Source organism: Petaurus breviceps, unplaced genomic scaffold, assembly GCF_028583685.1.
Source record: "Petaurus breviceps papuanus isolate PSGF00001 unplaced genomic scaffold, PetGlider_PUasm1.0 91133, whole genome shotgun sequence".
Taxonomy (NCBI): Eukaryota; Metazoa; Chordata; class Mammalia; order Diprotodontia; family Petauridae; genus Petaurus; species Petaurus breviceps.
The window spans coordinates 36,773,112-36,794,744 of NW_027187419.1; the positions used below are offsets into that span (position 1 = coordinate 36,773,112).

Here is a 21,633-nt window from a genome sequence, read left to right on the forward strand (position 1 = left end):
GACCTAGGCTGTGCTGACCAGAAAACTAATCAGATCCAAAGACTGATGCAAGAAGTTTTATTACAATTAAACACTTGAAGTAACCAATACATCTTATTGGAAAACTGGCCCTGTACTGATAAGTTATGTTTCTTTGTTCCTTTGAATAAATACAGACACTTGGGAGAGGGACTACTCTTTTTCTAATTTTAGGGAATTACACGTCTCTGTTTTCCACCTCCCAATTCAGAAAGCTCCTAATCTTTCCACCAATTAGAATCAGATTACCTAATCTTGCATCCTGGTTTATATCTTGTTAATCATTTTTCTTCAGTGCATAAAAATCTGTCTCCCCCTGCATTCAGGATCTAGTACCAAAACTGAAGAGGTCTGGTCCAGATTTGTTATGCAATTGGTATGCATTGCTTAACAAATCGGTATGCTAGGAAGCTCAAATCTTTGTTTCCTCAGTTATTTCAGATTGTACCCACCATACTAGCTACATTTAGAGTTGAACAGATCAATCTTGGAGCCTTAAGCAATGAAAATTTTCCACTGGTATAGGCTCTTGTATTTAATTACTAGATTAATAATATATTGGATATCTGTCTTGTCTGGTCACATATGTCACTGGTAGCTGTGGTGGTTTCGAGGCCTTATAAGGTTAGCGGATGACATCCCTACTTCTACATCTACAACACCCAAGAAGACTTCGTGAAACCCAAACCCATATTGAATATATCCAGGTTACTGGGAATCAGTTGTTTAAAAATGAGAGAGGAAAAGGACAGAAAAAAAAGAGGATTCATACTTACCATTTGCCAGAGAAGTGATTTTAGAGCAGTTGGGGGGCTTTCCTTTCACAATTTGCTGTTGATAATAGTGGCTTTGTCAGTATGAGAGCAATGGCAGCACCTTTCTCTTTTTTTAGATTTTGGAATAATATGTAAATCCAACAACTCAGTACTATCTAAGTAAATCCAGTTCCCCATCTACATTGCCTCCCCCCGAGATAAATCAGGACTTTTCTCTGACCTTTCAAGAAGCTCAGGTTGATTTTGCTGAAGATATTTTCCTCCCAGAACATGAGGGGAAGGTGAGAAGCTACTTATTCTAACTTATTGAGACGGAGGGTTAGAAATACATAGGTCCCTGACTCCCATGGGATGACACATCTCTGGAGACCAGATTCTTGGTGGAAGACACAATTAATGACAAAGCAATTAAAGCCTTTAGGAAAGACCCCAAGGGATCAGGATCTGTTAGGAATAAATAAGTATCATGTCAGAAATAAGTATCATTACTTGCTGAATCCAAATAATCACAATGACCTTTCCAAGTAATTCCTTATGGGAAAATCATACTATATGCTAGGAAACTTCATGCATACCTGCCCAACTCTGTCTTTAGAACTAGAGATGAAAGTTACACCAACCTGAGTTTTATCACCCAAACAAAAACAAGCCCTCTATTCTTACTATCACCACCCTGCTTTATCCTTCATTATCATTAACCTAAACTATTGTTATAGTTTCTTAACTGCTTTCCTTCCTTCTTTCCTTCCTTCTTTCATTTCTTTCCCTTTTCTCTTCAATTATTGTTCAAATCACTGCAAGACACTTTGCTTATGGGTAAATTTAATCTTGTCACTCCTCTACTCAAAATCTTTCAATGGTTCCTTAGTGGTAAGTTTAAAATGCTACCTAGCATTCCAATTTCTTCACAATCTCATAAGACCTAACTTTTCTAGGCTTATTTCATAGTACTTCCCCCCAAGCATTCTATATGACATCAAAAGTATACCAGCATACCCTGTGCTATACCACCCCTATATCTGCTCATGCTGTCTTATTACATGAATGCCCTTCCTGTCATCTTCTTTCCCATCCTACCTCTGACACTAACTTGCCAAACTTTACAAGTATACCTCAGCTGTCTCAGCACCTCAGGCCCTCTTATCCTGGAGTATCTGCTGTCTTCTTCAATCTTCTCACTCTGAAACATCCTTCAACCATGCTGGCCCCCTTCTCCCATTTGTGAGTTCCTCTTGAGGCCTCCATTTTGAGAAAGAGCCCAGGCCAAACAACCTTCATGCCCCTCCTACCTCTGCTTCAGATTTTCAAAAGTTCAACATCATGCCTTCCCCCTCTTCCCATGTTCCATTCCCCTAGACCATGCCTTTTCAGCTCTCCTTTTGGATATTACCTTTTCCCATTATAGGGTAAGCTCCTTGGGGCAAGGTATCTTTCCTCTTTTTGGTATTTATAGTACCAATTTAAGTGTTTAGTACATAATACATACTTAATAAATGCTTATTGCATGTTAGTATTTCTTGTATTAAATCTTTACCCATTCTTTTTAAAAAACCTCAAAAAATAATTCCCTTTATATGAACATAGCCATACTAAACAAATTCCCATGTTAATCATGTCCAAAAATGAAAATCTCTCTCTGTATTTTAAATTAAACACTTCTCTATTAAAAGTGAGTAGAATGTTTCATCTTCATTTTTTGGACCTATGGTATATCATTATATTCATCAAAGTTCTAAAGTCTTTCAAAGTTGTCTTTTTGCGTAGTACTGTTATCATTGTACAAACTGGTCTCCTAATTCTGCTCACTACCTTCTGCATCAGTTCATAATGGTCCTCCCAGTTTTCTCTGAAGGTATTCATTTCTTATTTCTTATGGAACAATAACATTCTATTACATTCATGAAGAATGCCTATAGGAAAGAACTGGGATATAGAGATGAGAAAATAGCATTTCAGCAGATCATGAAGGACCTTGAATGAAAAACTAATGGCTTGAAGTTTACTTTATAAACTTTACTTGGTGTCATGAGTCAGATAATCATTCATTAGACATAGATATAAGGATTTTGACCACAGAGGGTATCTTGGTGTATAAAGATTTATCCAGAAACAAACAGACAAGTAACTGCTGTCCAGGAAACATATTACCATTTGAAGATAAGTTGTGTTACATGAACATAATGGAATATTGTTGTTATCAAGAATAACAAATATGATAAATACAGAGAAGCATAGGAAGGTCTACATGAACCAATACAGAATAAAGTAAAATAAGCCAAGAAAATGTACAAAAATAACTTTAAAATGTAATTGGAAAGAACTACAAAAATCAAACTAAATGTTCAAATTTATAAAGAACAAGCAATGACATAAAAGAAGAGGTACAAAAAAAGGTTCCCACCCTTTCCCTCTGTAGAGGCAGAAAGTATCTGATGTGATCCATGGAGATTTAGTCACCGCCTTCCTGGTCTGTGCTGTGGTACTTATACAAGCAGAAACCCTGTTCCCTCATGACCATAATTGCTCCTCTCTGTCCTGGAATTATAACCCATAACTAGGTAACAGGTGACAGAGCTGCCAAATAGTGCTTCATCATGTGACCAGTGCTAGTACAAGGGTCCCTTGAAATATTTTCCTAACCATCTGTTTTATTCCTTTCCCTCTGCTGGTTGTGGGCACTCCTGGTGTCACCACCACTGATGCTGCTGCTGCCTCTAAGGCCCACAGTTGGTGCTGCTTCTGCTGCACCACACTCCCTGTCAGCTCCCTCATCAGTGTCTAGAGTCTTATTGTTCTGTCTTCTTAGTTTGCCTTGGGCTAGAAAAAAATAGCTTTGACTTTTTCTCGGTTTTCCATCTCACAATTCAGTTTGACATGATTTTGAAATTGCATAAAGGGTTGCATTAGGAGAGCTTGACAAAAATGTTCACTTTACTCCACCATATTGAAAATTTTTTTAATAAAAATGCTTTTGTAGTAGGAACTGTCTTAATTTTTTGTTGTGTTTTTTTTACAATCCCAGAATTCGTGTAGTTTTTTAGTACTTTCAAGAAATGATTTTTCATTTATTCTTCCCTGTTGATAGGCATAAACTACCCTGATTCACCTCTATCTATGCCCCTTAGTTCAAAAATACAATTGAATATAATTTATACAGGGTTCACAGACCACCTTAATTGGTTGATAATCTTGAATCTTCCCCTAGCCATTGCAACCTTCAGAAATGGTGTTTTCCCCTTTTTTCTCCCAATATTTTTCTTCCATATACCTTCAAGCTTCCCTGGGAGTTCCCTTAGCCAGTGGGGTGATAGGTTCTCAGATCTCAAAGTTTGTTGGGAGGGGTATTGTTTGTGTATGAGCATGTGTGTATGTCTCTGTGTGTGTGACAGACAGACAGACAGACAGAGAGAGAAGAGAGAGAGAGAGAAATCTTCCACAGTTAAATCACCATTTCCCTCAATCCAGTTAATGGAACTCTCAATGAAGAAGACTTCTAGGGGATTCCAAAGCTTACTGTCAACTTTCTTCGGGTCTTGGTAATCAATGTCTTTTTTCCTAAGGGAAAGGACAAAATAAAATTCCATGAATTAATAACTCTAGTTCATCTCCAACCAATCAAAAATACTTAGAAAAGTTAAGGTGTTAATAAAATAGAATTACTCAATGGCCATGACAGCAACTTGCTTTTTTATCTTATTACTTGTATAAAGATGACAAGATTTCCCAAGATGAATTATGTTTACACATGATACTGTTATTATGCATAATGACTGTGGCTGACCAGGATGGGTGCAGTACCATATCCTTTTAGGAGTTTCTAAAGATTTTGGAGAAGGTGGGTATAAAGCAGATGATGAGAATTCATCTTCCACACTAATTGTGTGGTCCCACACCACTGGGACCAAATTGTTCATTATTTTCCAGTACTTAAGAAAAGAAATTTTGATTTATCTCCCTTCTACCATTAGACCCTCTTCTTTCCCAAAGTATTGCTGCTATTCTATGAAAAACCCCAAATATTGTCAGCATAAACCTGCTTTTGTCATTAGAAGTAGAGTAGTAGAAATTGTACACTTAGCATCTCCTGATTGTTTTATTATTTTTACGTGAACATAAGTTTTATTTTTAATTTTTACTTTTATGTTTTATAAGTGTGTTTTCTTTTTAACATTACATTTATAGGTTTTTATTTCATGGCAGTTCTCTTGTAACCAAGTAAACCTGTTAAGAAAAATTAGTAATACAGTGACATTATCTGAATGTGAATATATTATATCACATCTGTAGCATCCTCACATCTATATTTTTAAATTAATGTAAGTCCATTTTCTTCCCATTTCCCCACACCATTGTTAAAAGATGTATTTTAACAAATATATAAAACTAGAAAATCAAGTCCTCCAATAGCCCTATACCAGAATATATTCTCATTCTATGTCCTAAATCACCTCACTATAATGACTAATATGCTTAATCATCAGTCCTCTGGAATCATGAATATCATTTTATTGATGATATTTATTACAACTTTCAAAGCTGATTTTTGACACTATTCTACTGTTCCCCTGGATCTGCTCTTTTCCCACTTCATCAATTTATAAAAGGCTTCAAAGTTGTTCATTTGTTTAATTACAGTGATATAGCATAAATTGGTACAGTTCTGCTCATTTCAATCTACATCAGTTCATATGTCTTTCCATGGCTTTTTAACCATCCATTTCCTATTTGTTAGAGCAATAATATTGCACCACATTCATGTATCACACTTCATTCAATCATTATTGAATTGTTGAATATTCTCTTAGTTTCCAGGGTTTTTGCAACCACAAAAAGAGCTGTTATAATTTTTTTTAACAAAACAGACCTTTTCCTCTTTATTTGATCTCTTTTTTGGGAATAGGCCTAGCAGTGGTATGATTGCTTCAATGAACACATAGTGTTTAGTAACATTTTTTATATAATTCCAAATTGCTTTATAAAATTGTCATGCATATTCACAGATCCATCAAAGTCTCCTTTGCACCTCCCCTATGCAAGTTTATTCATTTATCAATATTGTCTCTCCTTTTTGTTCTGCTGGGAGCTACAAATGAATCAGGCTGATAAAGTGGGAAAGGTAACACAATTGAAGGGCCATCAAAGCCCCCCTTCACTGGTTGGAGAATGTAACCATACTTATGCTTTAACATACTTTCTCAATTGTTGTTAATGTATTCACAAACACACACATGTAAAACAGCATAACTAATATTTCAGTCTCTATGTACTTTTTTATTGAGTTTCACACATGCCTACACTCTTCTTCCAAGTTATGCTTATTACACCCTCAAATCTTTAAATTATCAAGGCTTATAAAGTCAGTAAGATGTCACAACTGTTTTTAACCACCTTTCACCGTTAACTATGACTCAGATAATGTCTCTACAGTAGTTTTGGGGTAAGCAACACTTTTCCTGGAAGGATATAATCATTCTAGGACTCTCTACACACTATGTTTTACTTGAAGGGCTACATGATGGAGGTGTCCTTCCTCAGAGCTAGTGACCAGAGTGAGAGGTAAAGGATCAAGGCTTTTAGGTGTACTCACTCAGGTCACTTTACCTCTGGCTTGATTATTCTTGTCAGTATAGAATTTACTCGTTAGAAAATAGTCATTTCCCTGGAAGCATTCCTGATTTCTGGGGTCTACTATTACTGGAATGGTTCCTGTGGCAATATCTATGTTAGTTACCTCAGGCTCCTCCAAAGAGGTAGTTTAGTGTCCTCTAAGATTCCCTATATTCACATCTGCAGAATGGTTTATTCTTCAATATTACTACACTTTCATTTTAAGCATCCGAGTAAATAGATCAGAACATAATTTATTGCAAACCAAGAGTTTTTTTAAGATTGCCTTTAGTATCTTGAAGTTTTATATACAAATTCTTTTATAAATTGACATTTGTCAATGATTATCTGAAAATTCATATCCAGCTCATGCTATAAGTCTGATGAGGTGAATTATTACAAAGTTAGCTTCCTATTTAACTAGATTCTTAGCTCCTCATATATACTTAGGCTAAAGCTTCAAAAATAAGGGGTCTGGCACTGATAGTCAATCCTGGAGTGGATTTGAAACCCTTGGAAAAGGCTCTTGAGGCATCTGGAGTGCAGCACTTAGAGTCAAGAAGACTTGTGTTCAAATCCTCACTCAGAGATATTGTTAGCTAAGTGCCAGGGAGCATAAGGTCAAATAGCAAAAGAGTTCCACTTTCCTCCCTTTAGCTTCCAGCCTTTCTTCAATCACTCATCAAAGCAAAGCCTGTCTTCCAATCAGCAGGTTTCCAACAAAAGAATTAGAGTCAACTGGTCAGCTGTCTCATCTAGAAGCCTTCTTTGTCTTCTCTTCCCAGAATTTTGTGACTTCTGTATTCAGCTTACTTTCCTGCCTCTTCTTCTATCTCTTTCCATAGTTTCTTCTCAAAACTTCTTCCTAGATGCTTCACATTTTCTACTGTCTCTAATTGGACCCTCCTAGGAGTCAGTGACATGTTACTTTATGAAGTAAAGTACAAAAAATCCATCTTTCTATAAGGTTTGAATCCAACAATTATTATACAATATTCCAATAGGTCCCAAGTTTGATTTATAACTTTTCAGTTATAATCTTTAAAACACTAAAAAAAAATTACTTTATAATTGCCAGAAGGAACATAATCATCATTACCTGTCATTGCTCTGACTCAGTATACAGTAGAACCTCAGTTTACAAGTAACCTGGTATACACAAACTTCACTGGACAAGGAAAAAATTTTCACAAAATTTTTCTTGCAAGAATTCACAGTATGAATAACATGTTTGGACTTAAACAGCTTGCAAAGGGATGACTCTCAGCTAGGGCAATGGGGTTTTGCTTTCATATGTCAAACAATGGAACCTAGGTCGGTATACCGTCTAATTGGCCTCATTCGGTGTTGACCCTTGGTGAAGGCAGCATCATTCACTTTTAACAGCACCATTACAAGTGTGTTCACATGTGTTGGCATACATATGGTAGTACTTTGGTAAAAACATGCAGTAGTGACCATGATCTAAAACACAGCCAGGGGCCGATGACAGAAAAACTGATGGATCTGCAGGAGAAGCATTGGCGAGTTTGCAGAGGATATCTCATCTGAGGAGGAGGTTGAGAATTGGGAGGAATCCCTCGTGTCAAGTGAGATTAGGGAGGTTTATCAAATGTGGGAAGAAGTGCAAAATTTTGTTGAAAAAATCACCCAGATAAGTCTGTAGCTATGAGACCCACAAATATTTTTAACGATAATATAAGGTCACATTTCTGTGACATTCTGAAAAAAAAAGTCAAAAAAAAAAGTATTGTTAGATAGATTCTTAGTCAGAAGTGAACATAAAGAAAAAAACATCAGTGGGTCAAAACATGAAAGTTATTCTAAAAAATGAAAAATAAGTGAAGGCAGTAGTGTTAGTGTTACTTTTAAGTGAAAATAGCATAAGAGAGTACTCCCAATGTTGAAATCCCCAATGTTCTCATGGAAGGAGATTTTCCTTCCAAGCAATAACCCTTCCTTTTTCTACTCCCTTTTGTCTCCCTCCTGCCAGCCATGACTCTTCTCAAAGGTAAAGTGCAGGTTAAATTGTTTTATTTTCGGTTTGTATTGTTTACTAATCATGTTATTGTATTTCAGGTGCATTATGGACAAAAATAATTACTTAAAATTATAAATAATTATTTTTATATGAATATTTTGGAGAATTTGTACTGATCATCCAACTTTACATTAATTCCTGTGGGAAAATTTGTTTTTCGATATGAACAAATCACATGACGAATAGAATCTCAGAATGAATTAAATTTTTAAACTAAGGTTTACCTAATTTGTAAATTTGTACACCTAAAAGGTGTACAGATACCTAAATTTGTAAACTAAGTGATCACCTGTTGAACTGTTATCTGTCTGCCACTCTGAATTATCTTTGACTCTCCTCAACATTTTATCTCAGAAATGGTGTTCCTTCACAAGTAGAACTTATCAATTTTCCTTATACAAATGTTTTTTTCTTTCCTTTTCAGGAACTAAGTGTAACAGCAAGTACCCTAGTATACCCAGGTGTAATGGGAATGCAAATTTGGAAGATCTTCCCTGCCCCTAGGCTAAAGTGCACCTGAAGCCTGGGGTGGGAGGCTTGTTTTTCAGTAGATACTTTTTGATTGGCCAGTGAGTCCAGAAGGTTGTTACATTCTCTGAGCCAGGAGAAGGCTATATAAGCCCTGATGTGTAGCTTTGTTTTGGGGGCTCACTTTGAGAAGTGTTCTGTGATTTGATCTGTATTCTGGGAAGCCATTGTCCAGAGCGCCCCCCCCCCCGCTTTGAAAAACCCAGGTGTGGAAACCCAGATGTTGACTGGGTATGGATGTAATGGTTGGACAGTTTGGAAATCTGTCTACTTGATCTGTTTCTGTCTTGATAATTCTGCCTGTATACTTTGAAGTTTGGGGTGCTGACCTTTTCCCCTGAACAAGGTAAACGATATATGTCTGGTTGATTAAAGTAAGCCTGTTAATCCATTTTGAGTTGCTTTCCTTTATCAAAGCAGATCCAAGAACCTGTGGTGGCAGCCACCCTGGGGTGCTTGCTGTTACACCAGGATGGCTGCTAGCATAGGTTCTTTGATCTGTTTTTCTAAAGGAAAGCAACTCAGAAATAGTTAACAATCTCACTTTAATCAAACATATATATCATTTACTTAGTTCAGGGGAAAAAGTCAGCACTTGGAGCTTCAGAGAAAATACAAACAGAAATTACAAGCAGACAAAAAATACAGACAGAGAAAATAACACAATTCAACAGGCTAACAGACAGGGTTTCTAGCTGTCTGACCATCACATATATATTTAATTACCAGAGAGAGAAGCACCAACATCTGGGTTTTCAAAACTAGGGGGCTCAATGGCTACCCAGACTCTCTTCTGGCCAAATCATACAACTCCTTCCCCAAGTGAACCCCAAAGCAAAACCTCACCTCAAGAGTATATATACCCTTCTTAAGGGTCAGAGGACATCACAACCTTCACGACCAACTGACTAATTAGAAAGTAACAAAAGGTGTGTGTCTTCCTGAAAAACAAGTGTCCCCTTAGCAAGCTTCTCTTGTTGGGCACCAAGTGCAGTCCATTAAGGGGCAGGGAAGATCTTCAAATTTCCTTAGCATTACACTAAACTATTCATTTACCAAGAGAGACACCTTGTTAGAGAGATCATTTAAGGCTGCAATTTTTGTTTCCAACAAGCAATAAACAAAGAGCGATTACAAATTTTCTGTGACTTCCCACCAATTCTTTGAGTCAGTAAATGTGGTTTTCTATAGAAGACTATCTGCTAATTATGAAAAAAGTTCTTGCAAAGTTGTCCTATATTTCTAATCCCAGATATTTTAAAAATTATTTGTGAAAAATGCCTAAAAATGTATTTTGTGTAGTTTTAATCCAAAACATTGAAAATATAAGAGACTCTCTTAATTTATCTCCATAGGAAATTATTGCCACGAATATGAAATGTCTTTTCTCCATAAAATATATCTAACTATTCTGAGGACTTAAGATATATGAAATCTATGCATGCTTGAACAAAGCTTGCATTTAGATGAGATGGTCAAATCCTGTAAAGAATAAAGGCTATGTAGAACTTAGACAGCAAATAGCAGAAATGATTATAAAAGGTTCAGGAATTACGTATCATGTGATATATCCCTAGATAAGAAATTATGTGGACAAATGTGCTTTCTTGAAACAAAGACAGGAAGTAAAAAATATCTTAACCTAAACCTAATAAACAGAGGCAGAGATCTAAAAAGTGCTGGACTCAGAGTCAGGAGAGATATAGGTACAAATGCCACTTTCAACATTTAATAACCATGTGATCATGGGCATTCAATCTGAGTTTCTTCTCTGTAAAGTAGGGATAATATCTGCCATGCATTATTGCTATGAGGATCAAATGAGATGAAGTATATATGGTATATTGGAAACCTTAAAGAGATCTAAATATTACCTATGAATAATGACACATTTAGAAATTATGGTTTGAAAAAGACTTTTCAAAGCTCAAAATGTGGGAACTACACCTTTGAGAATCTGGGATTAGAGTTAGGATTAGTCCATCATTAGTATGACATCTTTTATAACCCATATCTGAAGAAACTTCCTCTTATCTCTCATCTTCCTTCCATCAAGGTAATTTTAATAATGACAATGACAATGTTGGCAAAGGAAATAAGAGGAAGAAAAAGAAAGAGTGAAAGTAATGATGATGATGATGATGATGCTTTTGACATATAGAATAACAGAGTGAGTAGATTTCCTCCATGTTCTGGTGCCAAATAAGAAAAGATAAGTGTGAACAAATCAGAAATACCAGTACAAATCTTATCAGAAATGTTTGGCTGTTGATGATGCTAAATACTGAAACAGCGACTGCATTTTACACTTATGACTTCTCTACTATAAATATATAAAAATAATGATGATATTGAAGATATGAAAATATTTAGAATCTTTGTGGGAAATGGTTCACCATTTAAAAGATGCCACCAACATAATAATATCCAAAGGAAATAATTTTTAAATGTCAGTCTTTTTCAGGGAAATACTTTAAGCCCATTAGGGCTCTTCACAGCCTTAAATTCATTGTTATTTCTCCTAAATAGAACTGAGATTAGTTTTTAAGTTTGAAAAAAGAAATAAAAGCAAAATATCTTATTTACTCGATGTACAATATCAATGAATATGTACATACATTCAATGTACACGGAAGACATCAAGTTATATAGCTCCATTGAAAATACATTAAAAAGCTCCTTCACTTTATGGCTTGTTTTTTTTCCCAGTGGTCAAAAGAATAGAATTTGAACTCAAATTCATATAAATTGATTTTAAAAGGTTGAGCTTGAATTTAGAGGTCACATAGGTACACTCTATGAAAGTAATAATTACAAACTCCTTGGTGTCCAGGCACAAATATATCAAGGAGAAAGCTGTAACCAAATATTTTAGAATATGACTAGCAACAAAATCAAAGCTGAATGGGAAGAATATATTTAAAGCAATTAATGTCTATGAAATTTGAGACTTAATATATGCATTCTGAGTTTGAAAAAGAGATCACAATTGTTTTTGAAAGTATCATAACAAAAATCCATACGATTTAATGGAAAAACAGGGATCATCATTCTATGACAGTTATACAGAGACTAAGATTTCAATGCAAAAAAGGAGTAAGAAGATTGATAAACATTCTTAAAGCACATAATAAACAAGTAAAAAAAAACTTACAAAAGTAATCTTCACAGAGGTAAAGATCACTTCATCAAGTAATAAATAGTAAAGATAATAAGGGATAGATTCCATTATATTATATTCTTGAATTATATTAACTGAAAATGGGTTTTCTACAGACACAACCTATTAAAGAGATAATTCTATATTTTTCTAATGATGGAACTGAAAGATTTTTCATGTTAAATATACACAAAATTCATCCAATGATATATTCAAAATGAGTATTGAATAAATAGCTTAGAGGTATGTATTTGAATATGGAAAGAGAAGGAAATTCAGGACCACATCATTATTATCAGAAGTTACATAAGGGTTATCCCCAAGAATAAATGCAAATTCTGAAAAAGAAAGAGTAAAACTGTGAAATAAATAACTGCAATATTTCAAAGTTTACTCTTATGGAATACCTTACAAGACCTGAGCTGGTGGATAGAATTATGTATGAGAGGTCCAATACTTTTCATGGACTGAAAAATGACAAATGTTATCTTACAAATAAATATTTCAAACTATTAAGGAGAATGTAACTAATAAACCATACCAGAACTGAACAGTCACAGTTGCCCAGATATGGTTTTGAGTCAAAACATTTTTAATATTGCTCTATTAAATCCACATAAACTCCAAGCTACATGGAACAAAATTATTAAAAATATAAATGCCTAACAAATAATTAGAAACATACGAGAACAGAAAGTTATATAGCATCCTACTTGTTCTGTCTGCTACTAGAGTTGTTCTGGGGACACTCTTAATGACCCTGTAGAAAATGGGATTATGTCCTTTGACATAACTACCAAAAGCAATCATTTTAGCTACATGAATTTGAGGATATGGAGCATGCAATAAAAAAATAGTGGAACTATGACTTGTCTCAATACTATTTTTATTTGATCCCCTTTGGAAAAGATAGAAGGAAAATTAATACAAAAATAGACAAGTAATAACTGGATTTTAAAGTTTGTCAAACATTTTCCTTGTGTTTTATCAGTTGATCTTATGACAACCTTTTGAAGTAGTAGTATTATTTCAATTTTGTTGATAAGGAAATTTAGGCTATGAGAAGTTGTTTGCCCATGTCAACTAGTTACTAAATATCCGAGTTAGGATTTGAGATGAGATCTCAGCACTCTTTCTACTGTGCCATGCTCCTTTTTAACAACAAAAACCTTGACGTCTAAACTGCTTTTCAAACAATGTTCAACTCTTGAAATACAAATTCTTCTTCTTGCTACCTATGTCACACTGGCAAGTTCTATATAACCTCTCTGTAAAATGACAGTGTTGGACTGTAAGGTCCCTTCCAGTTCTAAAACTATAGTCCTGTGTTTTAGAATAGTCATCTCCAAACTTTTTGTTTTTGCACGACTACAATAAAAATATTTTGAGCATCCATCTCCAAAGTATTCATTACTTAATTACATATACTAGTGTGTTAATATGTTATTACTTACTATCATACCTGTTTGACTAGGCTCTCTCACAGAGACCACAGATATTTTTCTGTATCTTTAAGAGTCAACTGAAATGTTGCAGAAAGGGAAGTTCCACTGGTAGTTTGGAGTTTAAGTTGCAACTGACTCTCTAACAGGACTTTCTTCCTAATGGAAGTAGGAAAATTTATGGATTTAACTTTTATCTGTGAAGATATATAGGGAATTTATGGACAACACAGAAATAAGATTATTTTAGAGCTGTTGTAACTGTCCTTTTATAAAGAAATATAAAGAGAACTTTATGAAGAAGGCTTTATGTGGTAAAAATTTAAACTATATTCTGAAGAAACTTACCTGTGATAGCTGAAGGACTGAGGAAAAAAAAACAAAATAATTTATTTCCTGGGAAATTGAATTTCACTCTATCTCATTGATTGGACAAATGAAAAAATTCAAATAAGCAATTTGTGCTCAGGATAAGTTCCCAGACAAGATTAAAGAAATCATCCAAGAAGACAGTTTAAATGAAAAACATTTCGGCAGAAATGAAAAAAAAACAATCCAGGTATATATGTAATTATACGTTCATACACAACATATATACAAAATGAATAAAAGATGCTTTGGGGAGAAAAGAAACAAATTGCTAGAGAAAAGAGGAATGGATTCATGAAGAAAGTAATACTCAAAATGAGTTGAAGAAAATCAGAAATTCTAAGACTTTGGGGTGAGAATGGAATGTATTCCTTGTATCAGATAGCCAGTACAAATCACCAAGATGGAATGACGTGCAGGAGGGACAAGTAGGCTGTTATGGTTAATTCAGGGTCTGAGGAGAGGAGTAACACAGGTAAATTGGAAAAGGAGGAAGGGTCCAAGATGTAAAGAGTTTTAAGTGCCAAATATATTTTCATGACTTAGTCTCTTCCACCCTTACAGTCAGCTTCTGATAATAAATGTAATGTTGTTGAGTATTAGATTTGTGTAGGGCTCTCTGTGACTCCATCTGGGTTTTCTTGGCAAAGATACTGGAGTGGTTTGCCATTTGCTTCCCCAGCTCATATTACAGATGACAAAACTGAGGCAAGCAAGATTAAGTGGTTTACCGAGGGTCACACACAGCTAGTAAGTGTCTAAAACTACATTTGAATTCAGGTGCTTCTACCTCCATCCACTGTGCCATTAACTGTCCTATAAATGTCACAGGACAAAACACCCAAAAAATGTCTTTTTCATTATGAGGGTTGTGTCAGTTTCACAATAGAAAGGAAACTTCCCTCAGGATAGGTTTATAAGTCAAATAAACTTGCTTAAGTCTCTTCCATATTGGAACTGTTATAAGAATGTTTCCTACTAGCAACTTTTTTCAGAAACAGAAAATATTTTCCTCAAAATTGGTATCTCTTAGTTGTCCATTTTTCATCATGTTCTAGTTGTAAACAGACTTGCATTGACACTATGCTGGAAATTTTGAATATTGTTCTGATCCAGACCAACCCTATTGTATATCTATTGTGGAAGTCAGAAAACACCTGTATCACCTTTTAATAGAAGCAGCTGTTGAGCTGCAAAACACACAAAATGACACAGAGAAGCTAACCTCCCGCTGAGGAGAGCCCAGCATGAATTGACCATCTCAGCACTTTGGGAGCTGAGCCCAGCCCCACGCCAAGGCTTTAGCCCCAGGGCGGGCCTGACCAGCCGCCAGCCTGAGGGACTCCAGATCAGCAGCAGCTGTGGCCTTTTCCAGAATTATCAACACATAGACGAGAAGGACAAAGTGAGAGGTCCAGTGCAGTCTGGACTTTGGGACCTAGTAAGTGGCTTTTGCCCCCAGGGTGAGAAGCCACTGAGATGCCAGCATAGCCAGCCAGCACCAGGTGGCAGCTTCAGCTCCTGGCCTGCAGAGTGTAGGGGAACCAAGCACCAGTCTGAGGGGTAATCACTCTTGCTTTAACCTACTTGGATCTGGATTGCAGTCTGGGGTGGAGGTCCTGGGGTGTGTGTCCAGCTTGCTAGAGCATCTGGAGACCTCAGAGAGGGCACCCATCTAGTACCTTCAGCAGCTGAAAAAAACCCAGTGTTTGGCACGAAAGCTCCCCTGTCCACTGGCAGAGTCCTACTGTGGCAAAAAGCCCAGGGGTCAAGTGACTGAGGGGCGACATGACCAGGCAAAGGAAACAAAGTAGACAGAAGATTCCAACATTAGGCTCCTATTTTTGGGGACAAAAAGGAGTAAAGCATGGAACAGGAGGAAGACAGTGAAGTCAGAACTCCTGCACCAAAAGCTTCAAAGGAAAATATAAGCTGGTTACAGGCCATAGAGGACCTTAAGAAATAGATAAGAGAAGTGGAGGGAAAATTGGAAAGAGAAGTGAGAACAATGCAGGAAAATTACGAAAAGAGAGTCAACAACAGCCTGACTGAGGAAAATACTACCTTAAAAAATAGACTAACTCAAATGGCAAAAGAGGCTCAAAAAGGCAATGAGGAGAAGATTGCCTTAAAAAGCCGAATTTGTCAGATGGAAAAAGAATCTCAAAAGCTCACTGAGGTGAATCATTGCTTCAGAATTAGATTAGAGCAAATGGAAGCTAATGACCTTATGAGAAATCAAGATGCTGTTAAACAGATCCAAACAAATGAAAGAATAGAAGGCAAGGTGAAATATCTCATGGGAAAAACCACTGACCTGGAAAATAGATCCAGGAGAGATAATTTAAAAATTATTGGACTACTGAAAGCCATGATCAAAGTAAGAACCTAGAAATCATCCTCCAGGAAGTTCTCAAAGACAACTGCCCTGTTTTAGTACCAGAGGGCAAAATGGAGTTTGAAAGAATCCACCGATCACCTCCTGAAAAAGATCCCAAAAAGAAAACTCCTAGGAATATTATAGCCAGGTTCCTGAATTTCCAGATTAAAGAGAGAATATTACAAGCATCCAGGAAGAAACAATTTGAATATTGTGGAAACACAATCAGGATAACCCAGGATCTGGCAGTTTCTACACTGAGGGATCGAAGGGCTTGGAATATGATATTCCAGAGGTCAAAGGAGCTGGATTAAAACCAAGAATCACCTACCCAGCAAAACTGAGTATTATGTTTCAGGGGAAAATATGATCATTCAGTGGAATAGAGGACTTTCAAGCATCCCTGTTGAAAAGACCAGAATTGAATAGAAAATTTGACATTCAGATACAAGAAGCAAGAGAAGCATGAGAAGGTAAACAGGGAAAAGAAATCATAAGGAACTTATCAAAGTTGAACTATTCACATTCCTACATGGAAAAACAATAATTTTAATTTATGAAACCTTTCTCAGTAGTTGAAGGGAATAGAAATATATATATGAGAGTATATGGGCATATGAGTACATATGTGAATGTGTGTATATATGTTTACAGGTATACATAGGTAGAGGGTAAAGGACCAATTTAACAGGAAGGGATGATACTTAAAGGGGAAATTAAGAGGTGAGAGAGGAATATAATGAGAGGAGGTGGGGAGAGATGGAATGGGGTAAACTATCTCATATAGAAGAGGCAAGGGAAAATGGTTACAATGGAGGGGAAGAATAGGAAGGCAAAAGGGAATGGGTCAACCTTATTCCCATTGAATTTGCCTTGAGGAGGGAATGAAATACACACTAAATAGGGTATCTCACCCTACAGGAGAGTGGGGGGGGAGGGGATGAGAAGGGGGGATGATGGAAGAGAGGGCAGGCTGGGGGTGAGGGAATTTGGAAGCACCCACTTTTGAAAAGGGACGGGATCAAAGTAGAGAATAGAACAAGTAGGAGGTGGGATAGGAGGGAGGGAAATGCAGTCAGTCTTTTACAATATATCTACACATTATTGTTTTGCATTAGCCCCACATGTACAACCTATACTGAAATGCTTATCTTCCCAGTAATGGTGGGTGACAAGGGAGGAAGGGAATGAATCTGGAATTCAAAGTTTTAAAATCAAATGTTTAAATATATATAATATGTGTGTGTGTATATATATACTATTATTAATACTATTTTACATGTAATTGGGAAATAAGATATACAGGCACTGGGGCATAGAGATCCCCTGGAAAAGTCAAAAGGGGTATGGGAGAAAATATGGTAGTGAGAAGATTGGAGCAGGGGATATCCTGTGGGACTGCTATTTTGGGGCGGTGGGTGGGGGAAAAACGGGGAGAAAATTTGTAACTCAAAATCTGGCAGAAATGAATGATGTAAATCAGAAGTTAATAAATTATTTGAAAAAAAAATAGAAGCAGCTGTTCCTAAAAGGGTAGAGATTTGGGTCTGGGAAAAAGTGAAAGGAAATTACTTTGGATTTTCATTAAAGGACAAATTATATTTTGTGCACCTATCCAATTTTGACAACAATTTTGATAGAGCAAAAGTGTAGTTATAAAAAGTGGTATTGAAGAACTAGAAAGAACAGAACATGAATGTAGATTGAAGCAAACTACCTGCTCTCTTTATTTTTCTTGTTTGGTTTCCTCTTTCCCATTGTTCATTCCTTCTTCATAACCTGAATAATGTCTAATGTGAAAATATTTGCAGATCCTATATTGATTGTATGCCGCCACGGGCGGGGGGAGGAAGGGAAGGGGGAGAGAAAATTTGGAACTCAAGGAATTGTGGAACTGAATCTTGTAAACTAAAAGTAAACAAACAAATTAATAAAGACAAAAAATAAAAAATAAATTTAAAGTGGTATTAAGTTAGTTATGCTTGACTTCCTTGAAGCGGAGTAGAAGGGGGTAAAAGGGTTGTATTATATCTACATAATGGATATTGTATTACTATTTTCTCAGGAACCTACTTACCTGAACTGCCTTCCTAAATTGCTGATCAGTAATAATAGGCAGAGAGTAAAAGTTCTATCACAATGAAGATAAAACTTATTGAATGATTCCATGGGGTATTTGTGTTTTCATGGAGGGTCATAGGTCAAAGATTTATAGCTAGAAAGGATCTTAGGAACCACATACTCCAAAAATCTCCATATTTACAAATGAAAAATTTGAAGCCCACAAAGTTTAAAAGACTTGCCCAAGGTCACAGAGAATGAACATTCAGGATTTATAATACCCTGATCCTCTTACTCTAAAGTCAGAACTTTCCACTAACTCTTTAAACCAAAAGAAGTAAGTCCTGCTGGTAGATTGTAGGGCAATAGAAAATGAGAAAATAATTTGCATAAAGATTCCTTTCTGAAATAATTAATATATATAAATAAATTTTATTTATGAATTATATATTTATTTATATAAATTATATAAATAAATAAATTTTAATTAACCAAGGAAAGAAAAGGAAACTTGGACTCTTGAATTCAACTCACATTATGAAAATGCTACTTCTGTTTACAAAAATATTCTTCCTTTCAAGGTTTTTCTCAAGGCAACTTTAACATCTTTATTTCTCAGACTATAAATGATGGGGTTTAGCATGGGCACCAAATTTGTGTAAAAGACTGAAGAAACTTTGCCCTGGTCCTCAGACCCTGATGAAGATGGCTTGAAATACATGAATGAAGCTGACCCAAAGAAAAGAGTGATCACAATTATGTGGGAGCTGCAGGTACTGAAGGCTTTGGATCTGCCTTCAGTGGAGTTGATATTCAGGATACTGGACAGGATGAGAGCATAAGAGATGAGAATGGTGACACTAGGCACTATAATATTAATGCCCACTACAATGAAAACCACCAGCTCATTGACATAGGTGCTGGTGCAAGAGAGCTGAAGAACAGGGAGTATATCACACATGTAATGGTTTATGATGTTCACATCACAGAAGGACAGTCTCAACATGCATCCAGTGTGGGCCATTGCACCAGCAAACCCCATTACATATGCCACAACCAGTAGCCAAGAACAGACCTGATTGGACATAGTAACATTATACAGCAATGGATTACAGATGGCAACATAACGATCATAAGCCATTATTGTCAACACATAGTTTTCAGAAATAACAAAAAAACAGAAGAAATAGAGCTGAGTCATACATCCTGAGTAGGAGATGATGTTTTTTGGTAGGACAAAATTCATCAACATTTTGGGAGTAAAAACAGAGGAATAGCAGAGGTCTATGAAAGATAAATTGAAGAGGAAATAGTACATAGGAGTGTGAAGCTGAGAATTCATCCTGATTAAGATAATCAATCCCACATTTCCCACTATAGTGATCACATAGATCCCCATAAACAGAAGGAATAGGGGTAGCTGGAGCTCTGGTTGATCTGTTAAGCCTGCAAGGATGAACTCAGTCACTGAAGAGGCATTTTCCAAAGCCATTCTCCTCTTGAGAGATCTATGAGGAGAGGGGGAAAGTCATGCTAGACGCAAAATAAGCTCAATAAACCCTCTTTCCCAGTTATGAAAAAGAAACAATTATAGAAGTTTCTGGAGACCATCATCACCATGCAATGCAGGTTCTGTTCTTATCTTTTCCAAGATGTACAGCAATTTTGATTGGGTTGAATAACTGTCTCCATGAGCTGTTCCTGAGGTCCCCTGAAAAATAACAGTTGATGTAGTTTCCCCCACACACCACAATAATCCCTATGCTGGCCACCTCAGGAAAAACTTTAACTACTTTTCCCCATTTCAGAGGGGCTAAAGTAGTACCTCAAAGAGTTGTACAAATGCCTATGGTAAAAGTATTATTATGAAAATTTTATTTTTAACAATATCACCAAAAAGATTATTGGTGAGAAAAATAATAATTGCAAGCATTGACATAGCACGTATTATGTGTCAAACACTGCCTTAAATCCTTTACAAATATTATATCATTTGATCCTCATAACAACCTTGAGAAGTAGGTGTTATTCTTATCCCCAGTTTGTAGCTGAGGAAACTGGGGCAGAGACCAAATTACATTGCCTAAGGTCACACAGCTTGTTAGTTCCTGAAGCTGGATTTGAACTCAGGTCTTTCTGACTTAAAGCCCAGGGTTCTCTCCATCGCACCACCCAACTGCCTTCAGTCCCTTTTGCTAAGTATGTAGTCCTATGGGGGTAAGGAACTAATGGTACCAAGTCACCGTTATGTTAGTACGTTCTCTTCTCCACTCTTACCTAGAATATACCAAAGCTTAGGGATATATTTTATAGAATCCTCCAATTCCCTGGTTGTCAAAGCAAGGAGGACAAAATGGAAGGAAAAAATCACAACTGAATGTCTTACACACTCACCCTTCTTCTGCCTAGACACTTCAGTGATGGGCTTTACTGGTTTCTGAACCCTTGGGTTCTGAAAAAAAAATTCAGATAAGAGTGATAAGAGATTCTCCTTCTACTCCATTTTCTACTGAGGCAATCAGAGCATAAACTTCAGCCTCTGGACTGAATTAAGTGATAATTTTGAGCTATAAAGATCACAGGTTATGCCTGTAACTCCACATGGGGAGTGCTCCAGATTGAAGGAAGTATATAGTGCCCAGAGGTGTCATCATAATCAACAGGTGATAGGAAACTGAAGATTTTATTTTGGAAATGATATTCTCATGGACTATTTTGGAAACACAGGAAGGATCCAGAAGGTTTTCTCCCTGGAATCAGACTCTTCAGGGAGTACTAAACTCCATGTTTACATGCTGTACCACAGAACTTGTTTTTTTCTCCTAAGGGATTCAATCTTACTCAGTCTTTAAATTCACACATGGGATTTCCCCTCATTTTCTCCTAACCATTGCTCTGATCATTTCTCTCTTGAACAACATTTTACACAGCCACCATCTCTGGGACTTTTCCAATTGATTCAGAGAATAAAGGGAAAGGATCAGATCAAAGGGTTACAACTCCAAATTGAACTCTCAAGAAGACACATCTATATGCCCATCACCATGGAATCAAGATAGTTAGACTGAGTTATCCTATTAGTGTACAGACGAAAATATTCTCCTCACTATGTGTAATTGTAAAGCCAGGCTTATTAAGGTTTTAAAGAAGTTAGACCCTGTACCCTGGTTCACCATTTGGATACATTTATGTTTATGTTAGCTACACACACACACACACACACACACACACACACACACACACACACACAC

The 21,633-nt window shown here is 36.3% G+C and overlaps 1 protein-coding gene across 1 annotated transcript; it reads right to left on the bottom strand.

Annotated features, from left to right (window-relative positions):
• Nucleotides 1–10,051: 10,051 nt before the first annotated feature.
• On the bottom strand, nucleotides 10,052–19,883 carry LOC138154803 (olfactory receptor 8B3-like). Its single transcript, XM_069079793.1, has 2 exons — nucleotides 18,957–19,883; nucleotides 10,052–10,072 (listed from the first exon to the last, which is right to left on the bottom strand). The coding sequence occupies exons 1-2, from the start codon at nucleotides 19,872–19,874 to the stop codon at nucleotides 10,052–10,054; spliced, it is 939 nt and encodes a 312-aa protein (XP_068935894.1). The 5' UTR covers nucleotides 19,875–19,883.
• Between the last annotated feature and the right edge of the window lie 1,750 nt (nucleotides 19,884–21,633).